The sequence below is a fragment of the Hypanus sabinus genome, chromosome 19 (genome assembly GCF_030144855.1).
Source record: "Hypanus sabinus isolate sHypSab1 chromosome 19, sHypSab1.hap1, whole genome shotgun sequence".
Classification (NCBI taxonomy): domain Eukaryota; kingdom Metazoa; phylum Chordata; class Chondrichthyes; order Myliobatiformes; family Dasyatidae; genus Hypanus; species Hypanus sabinus.
In genome coordinates, this window is record NC_082724.1 from 17007142 (window position 1) to 17030589 (window position 23448).

At 41.0% G+C, this 23448-nt stretch overlaps 2 protein-coding genes across 3 annotated transcripts in view; one reads left to right on the top strand and one right to left on the bottom strand.

Moving 5' to 3' along the window:
- cfap92 (cilia and flagella associated protein 92 (putative)) overlaps positions 1–23448 on the top strand; it is a 247952-nt gene that overhangs the window by 11349 nt on the left and 213155 nt on the right. The window contains exon 2 of one of the 2 annotated variants that reach the window (XM_059944096.1): positions 5803–6019. The exons of the other annotated variant lie outside the window; for it this stretch is intronic. The gene's annotated coding sequence lies outside the window, so the exon portion shown is untranslated. The remainder of the gene's footprint in view (positions 1–5802; positions 6020–23448) is intronic. 2 annotated transcript variants of the gene reach the window in all.
- efcc1 (EF-hand and coiled-coil domain containing 1) overlaps positions 11333–23448 on the bottom strand; it is a 78839-nt gene continuing 66723 nt past the window's right edge. Inside the window, exons 5-7 of the mRNA XM_059944098.1 lie at positions 21928–22086; positions 21596–21665; positions 11333–13954 (exon numbers count right to left, since the gene is read on the bottom strand). Of these exons, the coding sequence (XP_059800081.1) occupies positions 13821–13954; positions 21596–21665; positions 21928–22086 (363 nt within the window). The 3' untranslated portion in view covers positions 11333–13820. The remainder of the gene's footprint in view (positions 13955–21595; positions 21666–21927; positions 22087–23448) is intronic.

Here is a 23448-nt window from a genome sequence, read left to right on the forward strand (position 1 = left end):
TGAGGGCACGAATGAGATTAACTGTGACAGACAAGTGCAGGGTGCAGGAACCATGGGCTGTGGAGGTCAGCTGGTTCAGATACAATCTGCTGTGGTACTGTGGATCCTTGGCTTCAGTGAATCGTCTCCGCTGGACCAGTCACATGCTGATTTCCGGTCTTATCAGATTACTTGCCATCTGCACGTGAATGCTCTTCATCATCTTTGTGATGCATTCACCTTCTTTGCTCTCTTCAGTCTTCTAAAATGTCAGATCTGACAGGTTAACACTCCTAATGTGAATATCCAGGGGCTCAGTCGGCACCTGTCAACACCACAGTGAGAAAACGTGGCTCTGTGTTTTCCCTGATAGCTTTGTGTCTCAAAAGGTTCCATTCGCTCTACAATGCTCCTGCCTGGTGAGGCAAATATTCAATCTCCAGCTCACCGCCTGCTCGTGGAAGACTCAAAGGCAGACAAAAATACTGTTTCCTCCTACATTAACTTCAATTTGAATGCAAGTCCAGTAGTCGTCAACCCACAGACAATAAACATGACGATAGAATGGCAGCTTTTTGTCTGCTTCCTTTGTTAACATTTCTATTTGTTCTTCACATGGGAGCAGTGACACGTCGTTCATTCAGTAACCCTTTGTCAAACAGCAGCTCCAAGTTCTCCAAGCTGCTTGTAGTTGTTAACAATGTGTTAGAAGAAATGTTCGACTTAACGTAATGTGAGGAATTTGCTCTAATTTCAATTGACTTTTACTATAACGAGGCCACTCAGCCCTTTGCTGGTCAATCTACCCTTACCTATAGATCTCAATAACTACAGAAGGCAGGTGTACGGGGTTGAGTGGGATCTGGGATGGAATGGTGAAGCAGACTTGATGGGCCAAATGGCCTAATTCAGCTCCTACGTCTTATGGTCTTATTGTTATGTGGAATGAATCCCAGGCAAATTTCACCAGATAAAAACAAGTATAAAAATGCCTTAAATTATTAAGTTTTATTGTAGAAGAGGTTAGTATGGCATTCCAGAAGTATTCAAGAATAAAGTCTGACTTATCATTAGAAGAGTCTCATTTAAGTAAACACACCTGAGTCATTATGCATTGATTTTTCTGTACGATTTTTGGCAATGACAGTGTTTCATCTCTGCACTCCCAAGATAATGGTATTCTTAAGTACATAAGAAATATAAACAATTCCACCCTCTCTGCTGCTCCTCCATTCAATATGAGAATCTTTTACCTTGCCTTCAATATCCAAAGATCTATCAAAACATGCTTGAATATTGTAGGAACTATGCATCTGTTCTCTATCTGCATTGTATACTGTGTGCAAGTTTACTATGCTTATGTGGTAACTAGTCACATGAGTGTGGACATGGTAAAAGTGAAGTGATTAAGTTACGTCCTTGTGCTTTGTTCTTTGTAGCTTGTTGTAGGTGGGGGCCGATGGAGGTCGTATCTTTTGCTGACTGCTCAATTATGCTTAGCTTGTACTTGGGTGTGCTTAAGTTTCAACATTTCAAGGTTGTATGTTTGCTATTTGCTAATGTTTGCAACCATTATTGGGGTGAGGATGCATCATGCAAGTATAACAAATCAGTCGGGTCACCAACAACGGCAATTGTTTTGGTCTTGGTTTGGCTGCTATAAATATATTCAGCAACCGAGTCTGCACGGTCATCTTGGGTAGTCAACTTCTCCAGAATGACTATCCTTGAGATGAAGAAGCTTCTTTTCAGGTCAGGAGGGTTGCGCAGGTTAGAGCATTGGAGGTATTTAAAGAGGAGGAGATGAAGGTTGAGAAGCATTGAGTGCTACGAGGAATTAGCATGGATGAGAAGGTGAAGTCTTGGGTAGCAAATTTATTATGATCTGATGTCAAGCAGGCCTGAAGGACAAAGTGATCAACTCCTGCTTGGCCAACCTTTGACATTGAGATTGTTATTCCTGATCTCATTCATCCCAGACAGGAGATCCTTGTCAATTTCTATAAGAATGTGACTTGTATCATTGGGGGGAAAAAATTGTATGATTGGGCAGAGTCATGTGGACTTCTGAAAGAGAAAGAGAAAGACTTTGGAATTAAGTCCATAGATTGGAAGGTAGTAAATATAACCCCAGTTATTAATAAAAGTGGGGAGAGAAGATGTGGGTCTACAGAGCAGTTATTTTTACATCAGCAGCAGAGATCTATCAGCAAGATAGCACAACAACACTGCTATCAGATCTACTGCCTCAAAATACTGGATCTCTGTGTTCAGTCCTGCTGTCTTTGGGAGTATGCAAAATCTTTGGCTGCTAGAAATATATTCAGCAACTGAGTCTGCATGGTCCTCTTGGGTAGTCAACTTCTACTGACTGACACACACAAAATGCTGAAGGAATTCAGCAGGCCAGGCAACATCTATGGGAAGGAATAAAAAGGTGGACGTTTTGGACCTTCATCATGATTGACTATCCTTTCAGGTGGAACAGCTTCTTTTCAGATCTGTGTGATGAATCTCTGGCAGGTTGTGCAGGTTAGATCATTGGAGGTATTTAAGGAGGAGGGAGATGAGCATTGAGGGCTACGAGGAATTAGTTAGATGAGAAGGTGAAGACTAAGGCAGAAAAAATATGATCTGAATGTCAGGCAGGCTTGAGGTTCAGAGTGTCCTGCTCCTGCTTGGCCAGCCTTTGACATTGAGACTGTTGTTCCCTGATTCTACTCATCACAGGCAGGAAAACTATCATCCTTGTTGAGCTCTGTAAGAATCTAACTTATTTCATTAAAAAAAAAATACTCAAAGAATTCAACCAGGCTCATTAGGCACAGCTACCCCTCACAAAGCCACACTGACTGTCTCTAATCGGATTTTGCTTCTCCAAATGCTCATAAGTCCTTTCTCTAGGAATTCTCTATGCTTCTCAACCTTTATCTCCCTCCTCTTTAAATACTTCCAGTGCTCTAACCTGCGCAAAACCTCCTGACCTGAAAAGAAGCTTCTTCATCTCAAGGATAGTCATTCTGGAGAAGTTGACTACCCAAGATGACCGTGCAGACTCGGTTGCTGAATATATTTGTAGCAACCAAACCAAGACCAAAACAATTGCCGTTGTTGGTGACCCGACTGATTTGTTATACTTGCATGATGCATCCTCACCCCAATAATGGTTGCTCCAATAGTTGACGATATGTATTTGATCCTTTATTAGCAAATAGCAAACATACAACCTTGAAATGTTGAAACTTAAGCACACCCAAGTACAAGCTAAGCATAATTGAGCAGTCAGCAAAAGATACGACCTCCATCGGCCCCCACCTACAACAAGCTACAAAGAACAAAGCACAAAGATGTAACTTAATCACTTCACTTTTACCATGTCCACACTCATGTGACTAGTTACCACATAAGCATAGTAAACTTGCACACAGTATACAATGCAGATAGAGAATAGATGCATAGTTCCTACAATATTCAAGCATGTTTTGATAGATCTTTGGATATTGAAGGCAAGGTAAAAGATTCCCATATTGAATGGAGGAGCAGCAGAGAGGGTGGAATTGTTTATATTTCTTATGTACTTAAGAATACCATTATCTTGGGAGTGCAGAGATGAAACACTGTCATTGCCAAAAATTGTACAGAAAAATCAATGCATAATGACTCAGGTGTGTTTACTTAAATGAGACTCTTCTAGTGATAAGTTAGACTTTATTCTTGAATACTTCTGGAATGCCATACTACCCTCTTCTACAATGAAGACTTAATAATTTAAGGCATTTTTATACTTGTTTTTATCTGGTGAAATTTGCCTGGGATTCATTCTGTAGAGCAATAAGACATAGGCTGAATGGCCTAATTCTGCTCTTATCAAGTCTGCTTCACCATTCCAACCCTGATCCCACTCAACCCTGCACACATGCCTTCTCGCCCTGACCAATCAGGAAACTATTAATTTTCACTTTAAGTATACACATACACATGGACTTGGCCTCCACAGCTGTCTGTGGCAGAACATTCCACAGATTCACTACTCTAGCTAAAAAAAATTCATCCTTACCTCTGTTCCAAAGGGTCACCCTTTAAATTTAAGGTTGTGCCCTCTAGTTCCGGACACCCCCACTGTAGGAAACATCTTCTCTGCATCCACCTTGTCCAGTCGTTTCAATGAGGCTTCAATGAGATCTCCCCCCCCCCCCCCCCCCCAGCATTCTTCTAATTTCCGGTGAGTACAGGCCCAAAGCTGCCATATGCTTCTCATATGTTAACCCATTCATTCCTGAAAACATCCTCGATGAACCTCCTCTGTACTCTCTCCAATGACAACATATCCTTTCTGAGATATGGGGCCCAAAACTTGATAATACTCTAACTGCGGCCTGACTTGCGTCTTTTAAAGCCTCAGCAACATCTCCTTGTCTTTATATTCTATTCCCCTTGAAATTAATACCAACATTGCACTTGCCCGCTCAGAATAAGATTCTTCTTTGATCCTTGTAACATGATTTCAACACAGCGATGTTTAGTGCAAGCATATGTCCAACAGCCATTATAGTACTTACCCCCAAAAACCATGCTGGTGCGACCACACCAGCTACTGCACTCCATTAACAACAAATATAACCCCGTTAATAGATGTTGGCTTGTCTGATTTTCCACACTAAAAAGCCCAGCATGCAGGACTTTGATGCACAGCCAGCTTATTGAAATTTCTGCGAGGAAAACCCGCCACACTCCAGCCCACACACTCATGCAGTTTAAATTCTGACAGATGTTTTAAAAAAAAATCAGGGCCGTAGTGCCTCACACAGGCCACACTTCAGAATCAGGCCTCTTATATGATGCAAAATTTGATTTCTTTTGTGGCAGCAGCACAGCGCAAAGGTATCCGATTGCTTCAAGTTACAAAATAATTCATGCTAAAAGGAAGGGAATAATATGGTAGTGTTCATGGGCTCGTGGACCGTTCAAAAATCTGATGATAGTGGGGAAGAAGCTATTTCTAAATGATTGAGTGTGGGTCTTCAGGCTGTTGTTCCTCATCTCTGATGGTAGCAATGAGAAGAGCACATGTCCCAGCTGGTGACTGTCCTTAATGATGGATGTTGCTCCCTTAATGTCCTTGATGACCGAGAGGGTTGTGTACATAATGGAGCTGGCTGGACCAACTTCAGCCTTTTGTAATCCTGTGTATTGGACTCCCATACCAATCAGAATGTTGTTCACTGTACATCTAGAGATTTGCAGGAGTCTTTGGTGTCAGAATTGGGTTTAATATCACCAGCATATGTTGTGAAATCTGTTACATTTGCAGCTACAGTACAATGCAATACATGAAAAATAGAGGGAAAAAGAATTATGGCAAGTATATATGCATATTAAATAGTTCAATTAAAACAATTGTTGCAGAAACAGAAATTTAAAAAAGTGAGGTAGTGTTCATGGGTTCAATGTCCATTTAGGAATTGGATAAAAACTGTTCCTGAATCGCTGAGTGTGTCCCTTCAGGCTTCTGTACCTCCTACCTGATGGTAACAATGAGAAGAGGGCATGTCCTGGGTGGGGGGTCCTTAATGATGGACGCTGCCTTTCTGAGACACTGCTCCTTGAAGATGTCTTGGATACTATGGAGCTGGTTTTACAACTATGTAGCTTCTTTTAATCCTGTGCAGTAGCTCCCCACCCCTGCCAAACCAGATGGTGATACAGCCTGTCAGAATGCTCTCCCTGGTACACCTGTAGAAGTTTTTGAGTGTTTTATGTGGCAAACTAAATCTCCTCAAACTCCTAGTGAAATACAGCCTTCTTGTCTTGCCTTCTTTATAGCTGCATTGAGATGTTGGGACCAGGTTAGATCCTCAGAGACATTGACACCCAGGAACCATACCATATTTCTTCAAACTTCTAATGAAGTGTAGCCACTGGCATCCCTTCTGCATGGTTGCATCAATGTGTTGGGCCCAGGACAGATCCTCTGAGACGTTGACAGCCAGAAGCTTGAAGCTGATCACCCTTTCCACTGCTGACCTGTCAATGAGGACTGGTGAGTATTCTCCTGATTTTCCCCTCCCTGAAGTCCACAATCTTGGTATTCGTTATTGCAGACATTGAGTGCAAGATTATAAAACCACTCAACCGTCCAATGTATCTGACTCCTCGTTATGTAAACCCCATTTCATTTTGAGGTTTACAGAACCAGATTGTATCCATTCCTCATATAAAACCATGTCATTGAAAACACCAAAATGCCATTAGCACACGGGCAAAGACTTAAAGAGAGAAAAAAAATCATTTGAATTTCTGTGTTTTGCTAATGTTGAATGAGATATTGTTAAATTTAGATATTAGGCCACAATTTAGTGGCACACATATATAGCTCACACAGCAGAAGCACAATTAAATCTGAAAATTAGAACTTTCTGTCTATGATGTGATTTTTATATCTAGTTTTGCCCATTGATTCGCCATTCAAACTGATGTAACTGATTTCGGATTCTGCATTGTAAGTGCAAAATACAGTACTGTGCAAAAGTCTTAGACACATATATATTGCTAGGATGCCTAAGATTTTTGCACAGCACTGTAGTAATTTTATGTATGACACTGTGCTGTTTCTGCAAAAAAACCCAACAAACTTCATGATGTATGTGAGTGATGATAAACCTGATTCTGATATGGGTCTCTGTTGTCGACTGAGAGTGGGAAGGGGTCAGGGAGAAGGGGATCATGGTTGGGAAAAAGGGGAAGGGAGAGGGGAGGGAGCCAGAAGCACCAGGGCAACATTCTGTAATGATCAATAAACCAATTGCTTGCAATCAAATTAACTTGCCTGGTGTCTCAGAGCTGGGGTGTGCCTGCACCTGCACCACCCCCCACCCCGACACTTCTGCCATTTGCCCCACACCCCTCCAGTGCTCCACCCTTGCCATTCCCAACATTCTTTGCTCCTGTCAAATTTACAAGCTTGTTCGCTGCTCCACATTGACAAATACAGTATGGTGCAAAGTAGGGGAATTAATGATTATGGGGGAAAGACAGGTAGGTGGAAATGAGTCCATGGCCATATCAGCCACGATCTTATTGAATGGCAGAGCAGGCTCGAAGGGCCAGATGGCCTACACCTGCTCTTATTTCTTGTGTTCTTATGTCTTTTGCACAGATCTATATGCTTTCCTTCGATGACAGTCCATTTCATGCAACAGAGATATGTCTGTTGGCCTCCCTGTACTGTAACTACAGATTTGAAATATTATTGGAAATTTATTAGGATACTCTCGCTTACTTTCTGTCTTGTTTTTAATAATCCTATCTTTTCAGTATCTGACATGAAACTAAATTCACCCATTCTCAGTTACACTTCATTCCTTGTGCTGTTCAGATAATAGATAAATGGGGAAAATGCCATTACTTGTCTTATTCCCAAATGTCCTGTAGAGGGAGTATGCACCTTCAATCCAGCGATGCAAAATACCATAGAGCGTAAATGGGAAAGGATGCCTAACTCAAGGCTAACACTGACTAATACTTTCTGAAGAAGTCTGTTCATATTCATTCTGCTCCAACTGTTGCATTTTGTTTTCTTTGGTACATTACCCCTGTAAAACTGATAGCCATAAAGAGTCCTTTATGAGCTTCCCGATGGTAAACCAGTCAGATGTTCCTCATGATGTGTACTGAGCCACACAAACATGAAAAGTTCCATTTCAATCCCCGTAGCGACGGAAGAAAAAAATACAGACATTGTAGACATGATGTGCAGTCAGTGAATGTGCTCTATTTTTGACGAATATTGGATAAACAAATTGCAAACTCTAGTTGGAAAGATTAACATTATCCAATGTGTCTTGCTTTGCTGTCACTCATAAATTTATAGATTTCTAAAATGTACCTCAGGCTGTTTTTTTTTAAAACTCATTGAAAACCATTTTGTGAAAAGACTATTTTAAAAGGCAGAAGAAAGGAATTCTAATTAATTTGCAACAAAAGTACATGCTGATATACAATTCTGTGCAAAGATATGAAGTCTTGACCTTTAAGCTCAGCTGTTTGAAGCTTCGGTGTGATTTATGGTGATGAACAAGACTTTTGACGACGCTGGGCTTCAATCAACCACCTTGTTTTAGTATTTACTTCAAAGACAAGCAGATAACGTTGACAGGGAGCGGACATGAGGTATATTACTTGAAGCCCTCCGTTGGTCGAGGTTGACCAAGGGTATTGTGTCGTGGCAGTCTATGTGATATACAAGCCATGGCAGTACAATATGGAGAGCAAGCTGCTACAGCAGCCTCTCTCTCTCTCTCTCTACTCAGCTGGTGAATGCAAAGGAATGGCGCCATCAGCGTCCCAAGAGTTGCCAGTCAGTGTTGATATCCCTTCAGCTCCAGATTTTCCCTCGGGGTTTACTCCTGAAGGCATTCCTGTGAGTGGGTATAGCTGCAGCGCAGCGTAGGTTTGAGATCAGAGTTTTCCTTCTTGATGAGCTGCCAACCACGGCTGATGAGCCCCAACTGCCCATAGAGATTGGTTTTACGGTGCCAGTAACCTGTCTTTGCCCCTTCTCCTGTCAGTAGAAATGCTTCTGCTGGGCTCAGTAGCTAAACACACATGAAAGCCAGGAGATGGAGTTAGTTGTCAGAGGCTATTTGAGACGCATGCCATTGGGAACATTTAATAGGTAGAGGGAGTTTATCCCCACTACCACTCCATCTATACCACCCCCCCCACCTCCCGACCTCCCCAGCTATAACAAACTTGAGGAACCAATAAGATACTGAGCTCTGGTTACTTAACTTAGATTGAAGGGTCAGAGTTTGACAAGCCAAGGTCTCTTAGAAGCAACACCACCCTGTGTAATTTTGAAACTACCCTGATAGATTCAGTTGCTGAATATTTAAATCACTGGCATATGTGAACATGGCTTTATAGCATCTGTGAACATAGTCTTCCCAGCATCTATTCTGATATCTACCTTTTGTTATTCAGTAGAAAAATAAGGATGTGCAGAATAAATTACAATAATTTACATAAGTGATGTTGAATCAATTTGGCATTGCACCTCTCGGCCTGACCTTGAAACTTCCCTCTCAGCATCCTGAGCTGGCTCGGTTCTTAACCTTAGCTGCATACGTTCTTTGATTTCATACTTGCCTGCAATATTTATCTTCATATGAAGAGGTGTTATGGGTTTTGTTAAAGTTCAAAGTTAATTTATTATCAATGTACATAAGTGTCACCACATACAACCCTGAGATTCATTTTCTTGCAGGCATACTCAATAAATCCATGATAGAATAATAACCATGATAGAATCAATGAAAGACCGCACCAACTTGCCATTCAGCCAGTGTGCAAAAAGCAACAAACTGCACAAATACAAAAAATAAATAAATAATGATGATAAATAAACAATAAATATTGAAAACGTGAGGTGAAGAGTCCTTGAAAGTGAGTCCATAGGTTTTGGGAACATATCACTGAGGCAAGTGAAATTGAGTGAAGTTATCCCCTTTGGTTCAAGAGCCTGAAGTTTGAGGAGTAATAACTGTTCCCAAACTTGGTGGTGTGAGTCCTGGGGTTACTGTACTTTCTTCCTGATGGCAGTAGCGAGGTGGGGTGCAGGGGGTCCCTGATGATGGTTGCTGCTTTCCTGCAACATCTACTTTGTGTAGATGTAACTACTATGTAGAAATAGCTACTATTGCTTTTGAAAAGCAACCTGTATGGTAACTGGATAGAACAATATCAAAGCACATTTCAGCATATTAAGAGGCTCTGTGTAAAATGCAACATTTGTTATTGAAAACGATTTGGTATTTAAATTCATCATTGAAAAGTTTTGTTTTTGAGGAACGAAGCCTTTGCAGTTTTTATGAAATAAGGATTTGTATGCATAGAGCGGTGAGGAACAAGGGTAGAATCAATAGTCTAGTACCCTAGAGAAATCGTAAAAAATGATGGCCCTGTCTGCATCCATTCTCTCTGAACTGAAGAGCCTGGCAAAGAGGTCATTGGTGACCTGCAAAATCATTATGGTTGTTTCACGTGTCTTGGGCTGTGGAATGCTGGTTCCTGAAAATATCTATCAAAACCTATTCAGTGGGCTCGGATCTCCATTGTTTTGTACACTGGTTGAACGCCCAAGAGATCTTTCATTGATTCTGTTAGTTATTACTCTACTATGGATTTATTGAGTATGCCCGCAAGAAAAAGAATATTGTGACATAACAGCAGGTAGATACTTTATTGATCCCGAAGGAAATTACAGCATCACAGTAGCATTACAAGTGCGCAGATATAAATATTAGAAGAGAAGTAGAAAGAATAAAAAAATTAAGTTACCACAAACAGTCCAACAGGAGGGGGTCATCACTTCCTCGGCTATAGGTTGTCTCTTTATAGTGCCTCATGGCTGAGGATAAGAATGATCTCATATAGCGCTCTTTGGAACAATGTAGCGTTCTTAGTCTATTCCTAAAAGTGCTCCTCTGTTCAGCCAAGGTGGCATGCAGAGGGTGAGAGACATTGTCTAGAATTGCTGGACTTTCTGTAGGGTCCTTTGTTCTCCCACAGCCTCCAGTGTGTCCAGTTTGACTTTTACAACTGAGCAACCCTTTCTAATCTGTTTATTGAGCCCGTTGGCATCACCCAGCACACCACCACATAGAGGATTGTACTGGCAACAACAGACTGGTAGAACATGTGAAGGAGAGGCCTGCATATTCCAAAGGACCTCTTTCTCTTCAGGAAGTAAAGGCAACTCTGGCCCTTCATGTACACAGCCTCTGTGTTGGTGCTCCACTCAAGTTTGTAGTCCAGGTGCACCCCCAGGTACTTGTAGGTCCTCACCACACCCATGACTTCACCATCAATTGTAACAGGGAGCAGTGGGGGCTTAGTCTTCCTAAAGCCCATCACCATCTCCTTTGTCTTACTGATGTTGATCTGCAGATGATTCAGCGTGCACCATTTGACAAAGTCCTCCAGCAGAGTCCTGGATTCATCCTCCTGTCTTCCCTTTATATTGCTGAGTCATCAGAATTTCTGCAGGTGACATGACTCGGTGTTGTAGCTAAAGACCGAGGTATAGAGGGTAAACAGGAAGGGAGCCAATACAGTCCCCTGCAGGACCTCAGTGCTACTCATAGCCATGTCTAACACACAGCTCTGAAGCCGCACAAACTGTGGTCTGTGGTCAAAGTATATGTACTTTGATAATAAACTTACTTCGTACTTTGAGTACATGCATCTTGTGTAGCAAATTCCTGCTTGCAAAAATAAAGTCAGAGAGTAAACAATTTTTTAAAGAATGGAATGCACAGGAGGTAAAGTTAGAAAACAAAATGCATAAGATTAAAACCACTCAAGTTTGGAAAAGCTGCTATTTTATTTTAAATTTTGTTCCATTTAATGCCATTGACGTCGTTTTGAATTTACAGGGTAAAGACACAAATCTTGACTGTGGTATCTTTCATAAAATTGCCTGAATTGAATAAAATTGCCAGTGAACTTGTGAAACAGAAACAGGATTAATTCACTCAGTCCTGCTCTGTCATTCAATAAGATCAGTCTGATCCCATCTTGCGTACAAGAACAGAATTGAGGTTTTGCAAACTTATGATGTATCAATTTGAGAGCTTTTGTGCTGGGTGGTTACAGCTATCAATCTGCCCAAGCAGCCTTTGACTAGCAAATAATCTAACACAATAGTAAAAAAATTACTTTATTTTTGTTTTTATAAAGTGGGTCACACATATAGTAAAATAAAGGAAAATACAGTTTGCCTTACTCTTGAAGTACATGGCAAATTGTGCAGCTGCTCTCTCTCTTTCCAAAGTAAAAATGGTTTTGTTTTGGGTGTGCATTTTGGGGTTGGAAATGCATACAGAGTATCTGCCATTTTGCACATACAGTCTACTAACTTCAACATTCCCAAACCTTGTTCATGCTTTCAGTCAAGGACCATCTATTATTTCACAAAACACTTCCTTCTCACATGACGATCTTTATTCCAGATACCTACACACAACTTCTGAGAGAACACAGTGAAACATACCGGCCCAAGTTCAGGGAATGTCAGTGAATCTTCATGGCACAGTTTCTACTTCAGCAGCCTAATGGAACAATCACTGGCCCATGTCAGGTGGCACTTGGAGTATTGTCAACAGCTTTGGGCCCCATAACTCAAAGGATTTGAGAGAGTACAGAGGACGTTCACACGGATGATTCCAGGAATGAAAGGGTTAACATATGAGGTGCATTCAGCAGCTTTGGGCCTGTGCTCACTGGAATTTAGAAAAATGCATGGGGATCTCATTGAAATATATTGAATGCTGAAAGGACTAGACAGAATGGATGTGGAGGGAATGGTGGGGGTATCCAGAACTAGAGGGCACCGCCTCTAAATTGGGAGGTGACTTTTTAGAACAGAAGTAAGCAGGAATTTTTTTTTAAAGTCAGGGAGTAGTAAATCTGTGGAATGCTCTGCCAAAAACTGTGGTGGAGGCCAAGTCCGTGTGTATATTTAAGGCGGAAATTGATCTTTTCCTGATCAGTCAGGGCATCGGAAGCTATGGCGAGAAGGCAGGTGTATGGCGCTCCAGGATCAACCCTGATGGAATGGTGGAGCAGACTCGATGGGCAGAATGGCCTACTTCTGCTCCTATGTCTTATGGTCGTATGTTAGGGGTTGAAACTGCAACTGAAACCAAGCACCCACAAACTTTAGATACAAGTAGGACAATGTACTACAGTTGTCAGCTTGTAACCAAAAGAATATTGCATGGGAGTTTGCCCAATAACTCCACAATCTGCAGCTGGAGACTATGACTATGCCTTGCTGCAGGGTTATTCCCATCATCAATCACAAGCTCCCTTCAGTTTTTTATTTGAAAGGTTCCTGGCGACAGTGTCAGAGTCATCGGTACAGACTTGCTGATTGGCTTCAGTTCCACAGACCACATTTTAATGACACAATGCCAATTGATCTAACTTTTGTTTGGTTACCAGGACTAATGGAAATATCTGTCTCACTTATAAGTGGCTCTACGAGGCTAAGTTTACTTAATTCAGCATAGAAATTACAAATGTTATAGCTGGCTGCTTATGAATGTAAATTTCAATACTGCGGCTTTAGAACTGTCCTCTAAAGTTATCAGATACGTTTTGTGTATAATGTGGCAATGGAATAAATACATATATATTTATTGCTGCAATAATATTTATAGTAGCAGCAGTACGATGGTTAAAAAATTCTCCCTTAGTGTTCACTGGCATTTGCCATTATGTCTGGATCATAACTATGGCATTTAATTTCCCATTTGAGCTGTTCAGCTATCTGTATTCATCACTTCTGCTATTTATGTCAGAAGGCCTGACCCAATAAACATTTCATACACTCAGTAGGAGTTAAATCTGTCACTTTTTGTGATTTTATCTTTAAAAAAAATATATATTTCCTGTTTATGATTTTTGAGCCAATGTATGTTTTCTTGTTAGAACTTACATTTTAATGATAATCTAATATTTTGGCTATTCATTTAGTACTTCTAAAAGACACAACTATTTCTTTTGGACTCATTTGTTAAGCATTCTTTATTGGACAGTTCCCTAGCATTCTCTTCCTCAAGTTGTAAAGACTAATAAGTAGGAGCCGTAATGATATGATTTAGCCTTCCATCCAGTAAAGCAAGTTAACCTGGCCGACAAGTTTAACATTGTGTTAAGTAAGGTGCGTAAAACATTTTTTTTTTTTTACAAACTTGCTTGGGATACAGGAGTTGTAGGTTTCTGGGAAACGTTTGAAGTGCTCTTTGAACAAATCGGCAAAGCCAGCTTGCAGATCCTCAACAGGAGATGAGCAGTGGATTTCCCAGGGACTGGTGACTCTGAGCCTTTTCCAAAGACTTGCTGGATAGAAGCTCACAAGCAGTAAGTTCATGATACAAGGCATTCAGTACCTCCAGAATGTGAGTCTTTCCTGCAAGAAAGAATCAATAGATCATTTCTTTGAGATGAACAATTTATGCTTTCTATACTATTGCCAGGGGAAATGCTAGACATAGGATCTGACTTGTTTGAACATTCAGCCATTCCTGTATTCATAGGAACAATAAAATATAAAGTGCTTCTTTGCTAATCCATTATATACAGTAGAGGAAGATGCTGTCAGCAGCAATAGCAAAAACAAAAGAAAATCCATAGAAGGGGTGCAACCGATTGTAAACTTTCCTCAAAAATGCTATTCAAACCCAAAAAGAGGCTCTGCAAATGACAACATATGAATTTTGTTATGATTAAGATACAGGAGCAGAGCCCAGCTACCTGGAACATCGAGTCTGCTCCACTTAACTGTGCAGGTAACTGCAGTGGATGTGCTCTCTAACCTGCACATTAAAGCTTAACGATTTCAGACTCCATACCAGCTTCTTCTGTCTCACTCCCTGAAAATTTCACCAGTATTTTCAAATCCCTCCCCACCTGTAGCTGTGGCCATTCACTTTAACACTAGAAAATATTTGGTGCTACGTCACCTTGAGTCCCTGGCTCAGGGATAACTCCCAGATGAGTTTCTTGCTAATTGGGGGATTGAGTTCAAGAGTAGAGAGGTCATGTTGCAACTGTACAAATCTCTGGTGAGACCACACTTAGAGTATTGTGTACAATTCTGGTCACCTCATTATAGGAAGGATTTGGAAGCTATGGAGAGGGTGCAGAGGAGATTTACCACAATGTTGTCTGGTTTGGAGAACAAGTCATATGAAGCAAGGTTAGCACAGCTGGGACTTTTCTCTTTGGAGTGTAGAAGAATGAGAGGGGACTTGATAGTGGTCTACAAGATTGAGAGGCATAGATAGGGTGTATAGTCAGTACCTGTTTCCCAGGGCACCAATAGCAAACACCAGTTAATATGTTCAAAATTAAGGGAGGGAAGTTTAGGGGACACATCAGGGGTAAGTTTTTTTTTATACAGAGGGTTGTGAGTGCCTGGAATGACTTGCCAGGGATGTTGGTGGAGGCTAAAACATTAGGGGTATTTAAGAGCCTCCTGGACAGGCACATGGATGAAAGAAAAATGGAGGGTTTATAGGGTAGTGTGGGTTTAGTACTTTTTTTTAAGGATTATATGGGTCGGCACAACATGGAGGGCTGAAGGGCCTGTACTGTACTATGTAATAGAATAATGTTGTGGGTCACTCTAACGATGTCTGCAAAAGCCTCATGAACAGATAGAACTTGATTCGTCAGGGTTCAATGAACATTGTCAGATTTTTTGGTAAGGTGTTGACAGTGTTGTTTCAGCACAGTGTTCCCTATTGATACCACATGTTTATTGGTTGGCATCCGTCTGTCTCGAAGAACAATGGGTGATCATCATCACAAGCCTGGGTGGAAGGTGTGGAGATCCTGAGATGCCCAGTCGTCAAGATCCCCCCCCAGCCTCACCAGTGCAGTCCAAAGGAAAGCTTATGAAGCAATACGTTTGGTACCAGCTTGGCTGCAGGAGCTGCTGAAAGAATGTTCAATGACGTCCAGCCCCATTAGGGGCCCTACTTCTGGATTTGCTCCCGTAGCCTTCCTTGCTCCTGAGGCTGCCCACAAGGCAGTAGGGTTATAAACATATCGATAGCTCCCAGCAAATGGGCCCTCTGCAGTCACTTCTCCATGGGACATACAACCAATAGCCTTGTAGCCACATTGCAGTAGTGCTGTTGTGGCAATAACCAGGGAAGAAAGAAGGGCACGGAGAGCTGGATTGTGGGGGGGGGGGGGGAGGGAATGGTGAGTAGTTAAAGACGGTGAGGAATACACATGGGAGGCGTGTTCTGTGTTCTGGAACCACGGTGAGTCTCTAAGACTTCAGGCTGATTTCCCAGGTATGGGAATGCTTGAGAGATATGAGCGCCATGCCCAAGTGCCGGAATTGGAGGGAAGCCCTGGGCTGCAGGCAAATGCCTGTGGTTGCTTTGACCTCCCTGCGCAGTGGCGAATGGCAAACTGTGAATGTGGTGGAGATCTGAAGCAGCAGCAAGCTGAGGCTGGGAACCGGAGACAGACTGAGGTCCTCACCCCCCCACTGGCGAAGCAATGAAGTATGTAACTGAGATTGTGTCTGAGGATGAAGGGGGTTCGAAATTGCAGTTCCACTGGAAAACTGTCAGTTCAGACCAGTGAGCTTGAAAATTTCCCTGGGGGAGTTGCATGTTGGGGGAGAAAAGCTTTAGAATTGTTAACACGTATACTCTTGTGTGCTTCATGCGAGCAAGAAATGTCATTGTACTCGGGTGTATTGTATATGACAATACACTATTTATAATCTGAGAACAAAACTCCCACTGTAAAATGAGAAGGTATATTTCTTTATGGGAATCTAGATGCTGAAAATTGCGTGCAAAATCCTATGTTAATTGGTCATTGTAAATTGTCCCGTGATTAGACTAGGGATAAATCATGGTTCGAATTAAAACTAGGGATAAAAAGCCTGGAAGGGCTTATTCCGCATTGTATCTGAATCAATCAATCAATCAATAAATATAGAACAGACATGTGAATTAATACCACATGCTAACAGGCTAATCACTCTTTCCCTTCATGATATTTTTATTTTATTCTGTTTTTCTTACAAAATCTTGAATTTTTACATAATATATTGTCAAAGTCTGCCGATATGGAAAGACGTATCGTCAGGGTTCATATGAAGTAACTGGAACAAAACTCCATGTTGAAAATATCCTGGTCTGTAGAAGGGAATGAGAGAACAATTTGCCAATTCAAGAGACCACAGCAAATAGGAAGTATCAGAACGAGAAGACAAACAGAATTCCTGAACTAGTGCCTGAGTAAGGAGAAACAGGTTATAAAATAAAAACAATAAACATAAATTTTACTTCACTTTCTAGTTTGTCGTCCTTCCCCTCCCGACCCTCTACTTGTTTCTAGTCTGGCATTCCCTACTTTCCAGTCCTGAAGAAAGGGTTTGACCCATAACATCTACTGTTTATTCATCTCCACAGAAGCTGCCTGACCTGCTGAGTTCCTCCTGTATTTTGTGTGTGTTGCTTTGGATTCCCAGCATCCAGAGAATTCCTCCCATTTAACGCTTAGTATTAGAAGTGTTTTTTTTCCAGAAATTTATCTGGTTTAAAAAAAACATGTTCAAAAGTAGTTGTGTAGTTTTGAGTGTGGGATGGACAGCAGTTAGAAAGCGTTGAAGTTCAGGTGACTTGGGTTAGGTGGTCAATATTGGAAAACCTGAGATGAAAGTCAATGGAAGAAGAGGTTGGTGATGGTGTATTGGGAGGGGCCTGTATTCTCCAGGGTCAGGGAAGAATCCTGACCTGCAGAAACATACAGGTCACAGACGGAGAAAGCGTGGTGCCATGAAAATGGTGTAAGACAGTGAAAGGACCTAAAAGGCAACTTGAACATGATAACGTCAGACACAATATGATGTAAAGTTTTCAAATATATAACAATAGGGAAGGAATTGAAAACCTAGTGACATTCCTATCAAGCTGAGAGGAGAACGTCAGCAAAATCTGTTTTTTGTTAACCTGAATACTTATTTAAAAATGTCATTACATAATATCCTGTTTGGCTAGATAGTTCAACGGCTGTTTATATACTTGAAATAATTCTGGAATGCAAGACATGACAAACATTAATCTTCCAAAGACATTATGCTGCAGGAAAGTATTCTCATTATACTGCTGTGCTGGCATATTCAATGCATCACAGAATAATGCAGGAAGGAACATTCAGTTCACAGTTTCTGAGCTGATTGTTTACTAGAACGATTCCAATTAATCCCTTGACCCCCACCATTTTCCTCATTGCTTAGAAGTTTATTTTTCCCCTCAAAGATGTATTTGTTTGGCCTGGAGCATCTCTGGTCTGGGCTGCTCCACACATCATGCCATGATTGCACCAACCAGTGACAGACACGAACTAATCTTCCAAACCTGACGTGCAACAAGAGGAAGGGGCCTGCAAGATTTTCCCATATTGCTACTGCTTCTGATGTTATTCATAAATTTGTCTTCTGTTTCTGATTTGTCTGTCAGTTTTTACTTATTACGATACTGAAACTATTAATGATCATAAATAATATCAAAAGTTCTGCACTCCTGGTAGAACAACTCCAAATTCTCTATACTCCACTTCCAGCTGAAGTCGCTTAAGCCGGTATCATTTTCACGAGCTTGCCAAGGCCATCGTAGCTCATTAAAACCCGATGGATTGGTGGATGATCTTCTTCCAAGGTATGGATTGGGTGGGAAGGAAAGGCACTTAGACCAAAAGCTCAGGAATCAGATTGGCAATGTTTGCAAATGGGACTGCAACAAATGGGGCAGCACGGCAGTGTAGTGGTTAGCATAATGCTTTACAGTACTGGAGATCTGGGTTCAATTCCTGCCATTGCCTGCTTAGGAGTTTGTACATTTTCCCGTGGCTGTGTGGGTCTCCTCCGGGTGCTCTGGTTTCCTCCCACAGTCCAAAGACATACCGGTTGGTAGGTTAATTAGTCACTGTAAATTGTCCCGTGATTAGGCTAGGATTAAATTGGGGGATTGCTGGGCTGTGTGGCTTGAAGGGCAGAAAGGATCTATTCTGCAAAGAGTCTATTCCACACGGCATCTCAGTAAAATAAAATAGGCACCATGGTCAGCATGAATGAGCTGGGTCAAGGGGTCCATTACCATGCTGTTTAACTCTGTACCAAGACCAGCCATAAAGATTAGCTTTATTTGTCACGTGTTACACCAAAACATCCCAACGTTCGGTGAAATGCATCATTTTGTCTCAACAACCTACACAGTCTGAGGATGTGCTGGGGGCACCCAGCAAGTGTACGCGCGCTTCTGGTGCCAACAATTTACTAACCCGGGCCATCTTTGGAACGTGGGATGAAACTGGAGCACCCAGAGGAAATCCATGTGGTCCCGGTGAGGATCTTTCATAGGCAGCGGCGGAGTTGGACCCCAATTGGAGATCATTGGTGCTGTACAGCTGCTGTGCTACCATGTCACCAAATATTGATCATAATGTTTTCCACAATTGTGACTTCATTGCAAGGAGTAAATGAACGAAAACACATTTACAGCAATTATACAAGGCTTCGCTGGGACCATACTGAGCTTTAGTCTCCATCCCCAAGGAAGAATATATTTATCTTCAAGGTTCTCTAGATGGCAGGTACTTTCAATAAGACATATCTTGGAATACTTTATAGGATAGATGCTGAGTGGCTGCTTCACTTGGCAGAAAGATTATATTATCATAATAAGGAGTCACAAATTTAGGACTGAGATGAGAAAAAATAGTTTCACTCAAAGTTTGAGAACATTTGGAATTTTGTACCCACTTGATAACAATGATCAGGACTGAGGTCAATAGATTTGGGATAAGAATGGGATTAGGGGACCTGGAAGGTGATTTTCATGCAGAAATTCTGTCATGATCTAATTGGGCAAAAGTACAAACATATGCTTTACTTCTGCTGCCTTTACCCATACAGTCAATTATTCACCAACATTCCAATGCTTCGTAAGTAAAAGGCCACTTTTTAACATTTAAAGTGGTATTTTAATAATTAGCAAGCAATTTTCAGCCAAAATTAATATAATACTTTGATCACAACAAAAACAAAATTAAAACACCCCTCTCAGTCTTGCTAATAAACCAAGTTTAGTTTAGAAACTAGCAAAAGTTTGCAACCATTCAGACATAAAGTTGGAACTTGTGTCCTTTTCTTTAAACATTTGCACTCCAAATATCAGTAGACTCAACAGGTGTTTCATCAATGTGCGATTTCTGATTCTCTCCACCTCCCTTTGTTCCAAGTGCCTGTGTGATACAAATACCAACTTCCCAGCAAACACCACGGTTCATCCTTTATTATCTGATGCAGAGGCAAAAGAATTGCAATGTCTACACACTGTATGAATGACAGGACAATGTGATGAAACCCATTCTCTCTAAAAAAAAACCTCTGACTAACACCTTGTATCCAATTGCTGTGCCAAATATACATTTCCAGATTACTTAGGTATAATACAGATTTAATATTTAATGCATTGAAATTGATTTAATGGACAGCTTATTAGATATGTTCCTCAGTGGATATGTTTCTTGATTAGTCAGGAATGGAGGGGTGTGGGGAGAAGGCAGGAGATTGGTGCTGGGAGGGGAAACAGATCAGGATGATGAAACGATGGAATAGACTCAATGGGTCAAATGGCCTAATTCTGTTCCTATATCTCATGGACTTTAGTTCTAAGTTCCTTACCATTTTCCGCTGAAGTACACAAATTTACAACCATGACAAGATCTTAATATACCATAAGACCATAAGATATAGGAGCAGAATTAGGCCATTTGGCCCATCAAGTCTGCTCTGCAATTTTATCATAGCTGATCTAATTTTCCTCTCAGCTCCAGTCTCCTGCCTTCTCCCTGTATCCCTTCAGTCCCTGTACAATCAAGAATTAACAAGCTAACAATTTTAGCCAATAGGACTTCTAGCAGAATTCTTCAGTGCATGTGACCAAAAATCATGCTACCAAGCTGTTTTTAATTAATTCAAAGTCTTCTGCACCGGAAAAATAGCAGATTTGTAAATAAAATCAAATGCCAAATATGATGCTGGATTTGCAAATTCTTCAAGTACTTATTACTTCTGAGTTATATTTTTTTCTAATACAATTTGTGATATTTTGTAACTTCAAAACATTAAACTAATTCAAAGGAAGACATGGGAGTCAGAAATGTGGGCTAACCTTATGTTTACTTTAAAGTATTGAATATTTCAATAATATTTGAGAAATCTTGTATATACAGTATATTGAAATATTAAAGGCACAACACAATTCACTTACCCCTTTGTAAATGTGTCTATGGCAAACATAATATTGTTCTTCTCTTACCCAAATCCTCTCCACTCAATTATCTCGACAGTGAGTTTATGGAAATTCCAACAGCTGGTACTTGCTTACATTTCTCACTCCTCACAAACTTCCATTAATCCTTGATTAATGACATAACACTAAATAGCACTGGAGTAAAATTTCACATTTACCTCCAGAAACCTAGCAACACCTGTGTGGAGCACGGTAAGTAAAAACTGGTGGAAAACTCCACTTATTGAAATGTGCATTTCTGGATTGTATTTTCATCAGTTATTTTGTTTTGTACCTGTCATCAGCAAAAAAAAATTATATAACTTTCATACTTTAACTTGGCAGGAATGACAGTTTAGACTAAGACAATCTACCCCTGCAATGGAGCTATGTTTTCCCATTGGACCTTTTTATGATTGCCTCTAGGATGTGGCCTGATGCCATTAGTTTAGCTTTCACTGAATAGCAGAGTCAAAATTCCCATGGGACGTTGACACCCATGTGCATACCCTCAAGTCATTCTTATATTCTCTACCTTCCCGAGCCTTCTCCATTTTATTTCATGTTACACATCTCTCCCCCACCAGAGACATGTAGATTGACTTTCATCTGACATTGATGCTCTTGTCAAATGAATCAGTTGAGTATTCTTGCTCTCTGTAAGTGCTGTTAAGGACAAAGAAGGACAAAGAGAGAACCATAACATCAATTTGTTAACTCACCATGCTGAGGATCACTGCAGGATTCCAGAGTGCTGAGCAAGATTTTTCCCAACGATCTCCTCGACACATTCTAGATAAAATAAAGATTTTATTGAATACACTGCAAAATGAAAATATGATCATGAACATTTTGGCACTCAAATACTTTCCAAGTCACATTTAATAACTCCCATGGTGTATTCATTTCTACATAGGGTGAAATTCCTATCTTTTTTTCCTGAAAGGTAACAGACATAAATCAATCCTAATGCACCACTGGAAATGAGCTTTTCCTTACTGTGAGAACCTATTGCATTAAATTACTGCAAGTTGTCAGAGCATCATTCACTCACAAGGTCACGTAATTGCTGCAGGAGCTGCAGTACATCCATCAGTTTTTCTTCAATCAATGATAGACGTACTCGCTCAGTTTCTAACATCTGCAGCTCCATCTGCAGCAGTTCAGTCTCATCCACTTTACGCTGTAGTTCACACAGCAGTGACCCCTTCAGCTGAAAAGCAAAGACAAAAATGCAGTTACACTTCTAAGCTTTGAAATCAAGTACGCAGAGGCTCTGCTGAAGAACTTCCCATCACCAACAAACTTGCTTAAGGATATTTATGTCTTTCTGAGAACACCATTAGTTACAGTACAAAATAACTGAAGACCATTTTATTAATGAGTATTATGAGACTTCTACCTTATGCTTTAGGGATTAAGGTTGACTATTTTATTAAAACACTTAAGTGCGCAGCATATAATTAAAATATAATTTTATCCCTTCACGTTTCTGAAATGGGAGAGAAAATTTCATAGAAAAGGTACCAAAAGGTAAAAATTTGTTAACTGAATGTATTATATATGTACTTTTCCTGTCTTGTGGCATGTTGGGTGGCATTTTTGCCATTTCCCTATTTTTTTTTACAAGGCCGAGTTGTTAATCCAACACAGATGGAAAGCGTGGAACACAGAATAGTGCAGCACATTACAGGCCCTTCAGCCCACAATGTTGTGCCGACCCTCAAACCCTGCCTCCCAAATAACCCCCCACCTTAAATTCCTCCATATACCTGTCTAGTCGTCTCTTAAACTTCACTAGTGTATCTGCCTCCACCACTGACTCAGTCAGTGCATTCCACGCACCAACCACCTTCTGAGTGAAAAACCTTCCTCTAATATCCCCCATGAACTCCCCTCCCCTTACCTTAAAGCCATGTCCTCTTGTATTGAGCAGTGGTGCCCTGGGGAAGAGGCGCTGGCTGTCCACTCTGTCTATTCCTCTTAATATCTTGTACACCTCTATCATGTCTCCTCTCATCCTCCTTCTCTCCAAAGAGTAAAGTCCTAGCTCCCTTAATCTCTGATAATCTCTGGAAGGAGCCAGCCAGATTTGAACCCAGGACCATTCGCCCTGAAGCCCGCTGCTGCTGCCACTATACCACTGGGCAGCGATATACATCATAGGCTGCTTCCAAAATGTCATACAACTGAAACCTATGGAAGCAGGATCCAAAATACATGAAGTACACTTAGCTAGCTCAAGCAGCCAAGGATGAAATGTTATATCACGTTGCGTTTTGGGGCAAGCCGCAGGCTGGCAGAGCTGGGGTTTCACAACAAAGTCCTAGTGTAATGAGTTCTTTGGACCTACGTGGGGCGCCAGAGAGCATTGGGTGCTGAGGTTTTTAATGAATTGGTTAATTGTTGTTTAATAACAGTTTTTAATTATTTAGAGTACCTTGTGTTTTTCTCGAGCAACTCACTTTTTTTAATGCAGTCTCCTGCTGCCTTCTGTTTAAGCTTGTTAAAGTTATTTTGATTGGCTCAGGGATTCTGTGTCACTTGTAATATTTAAGTGGATGCCTGATTAGCA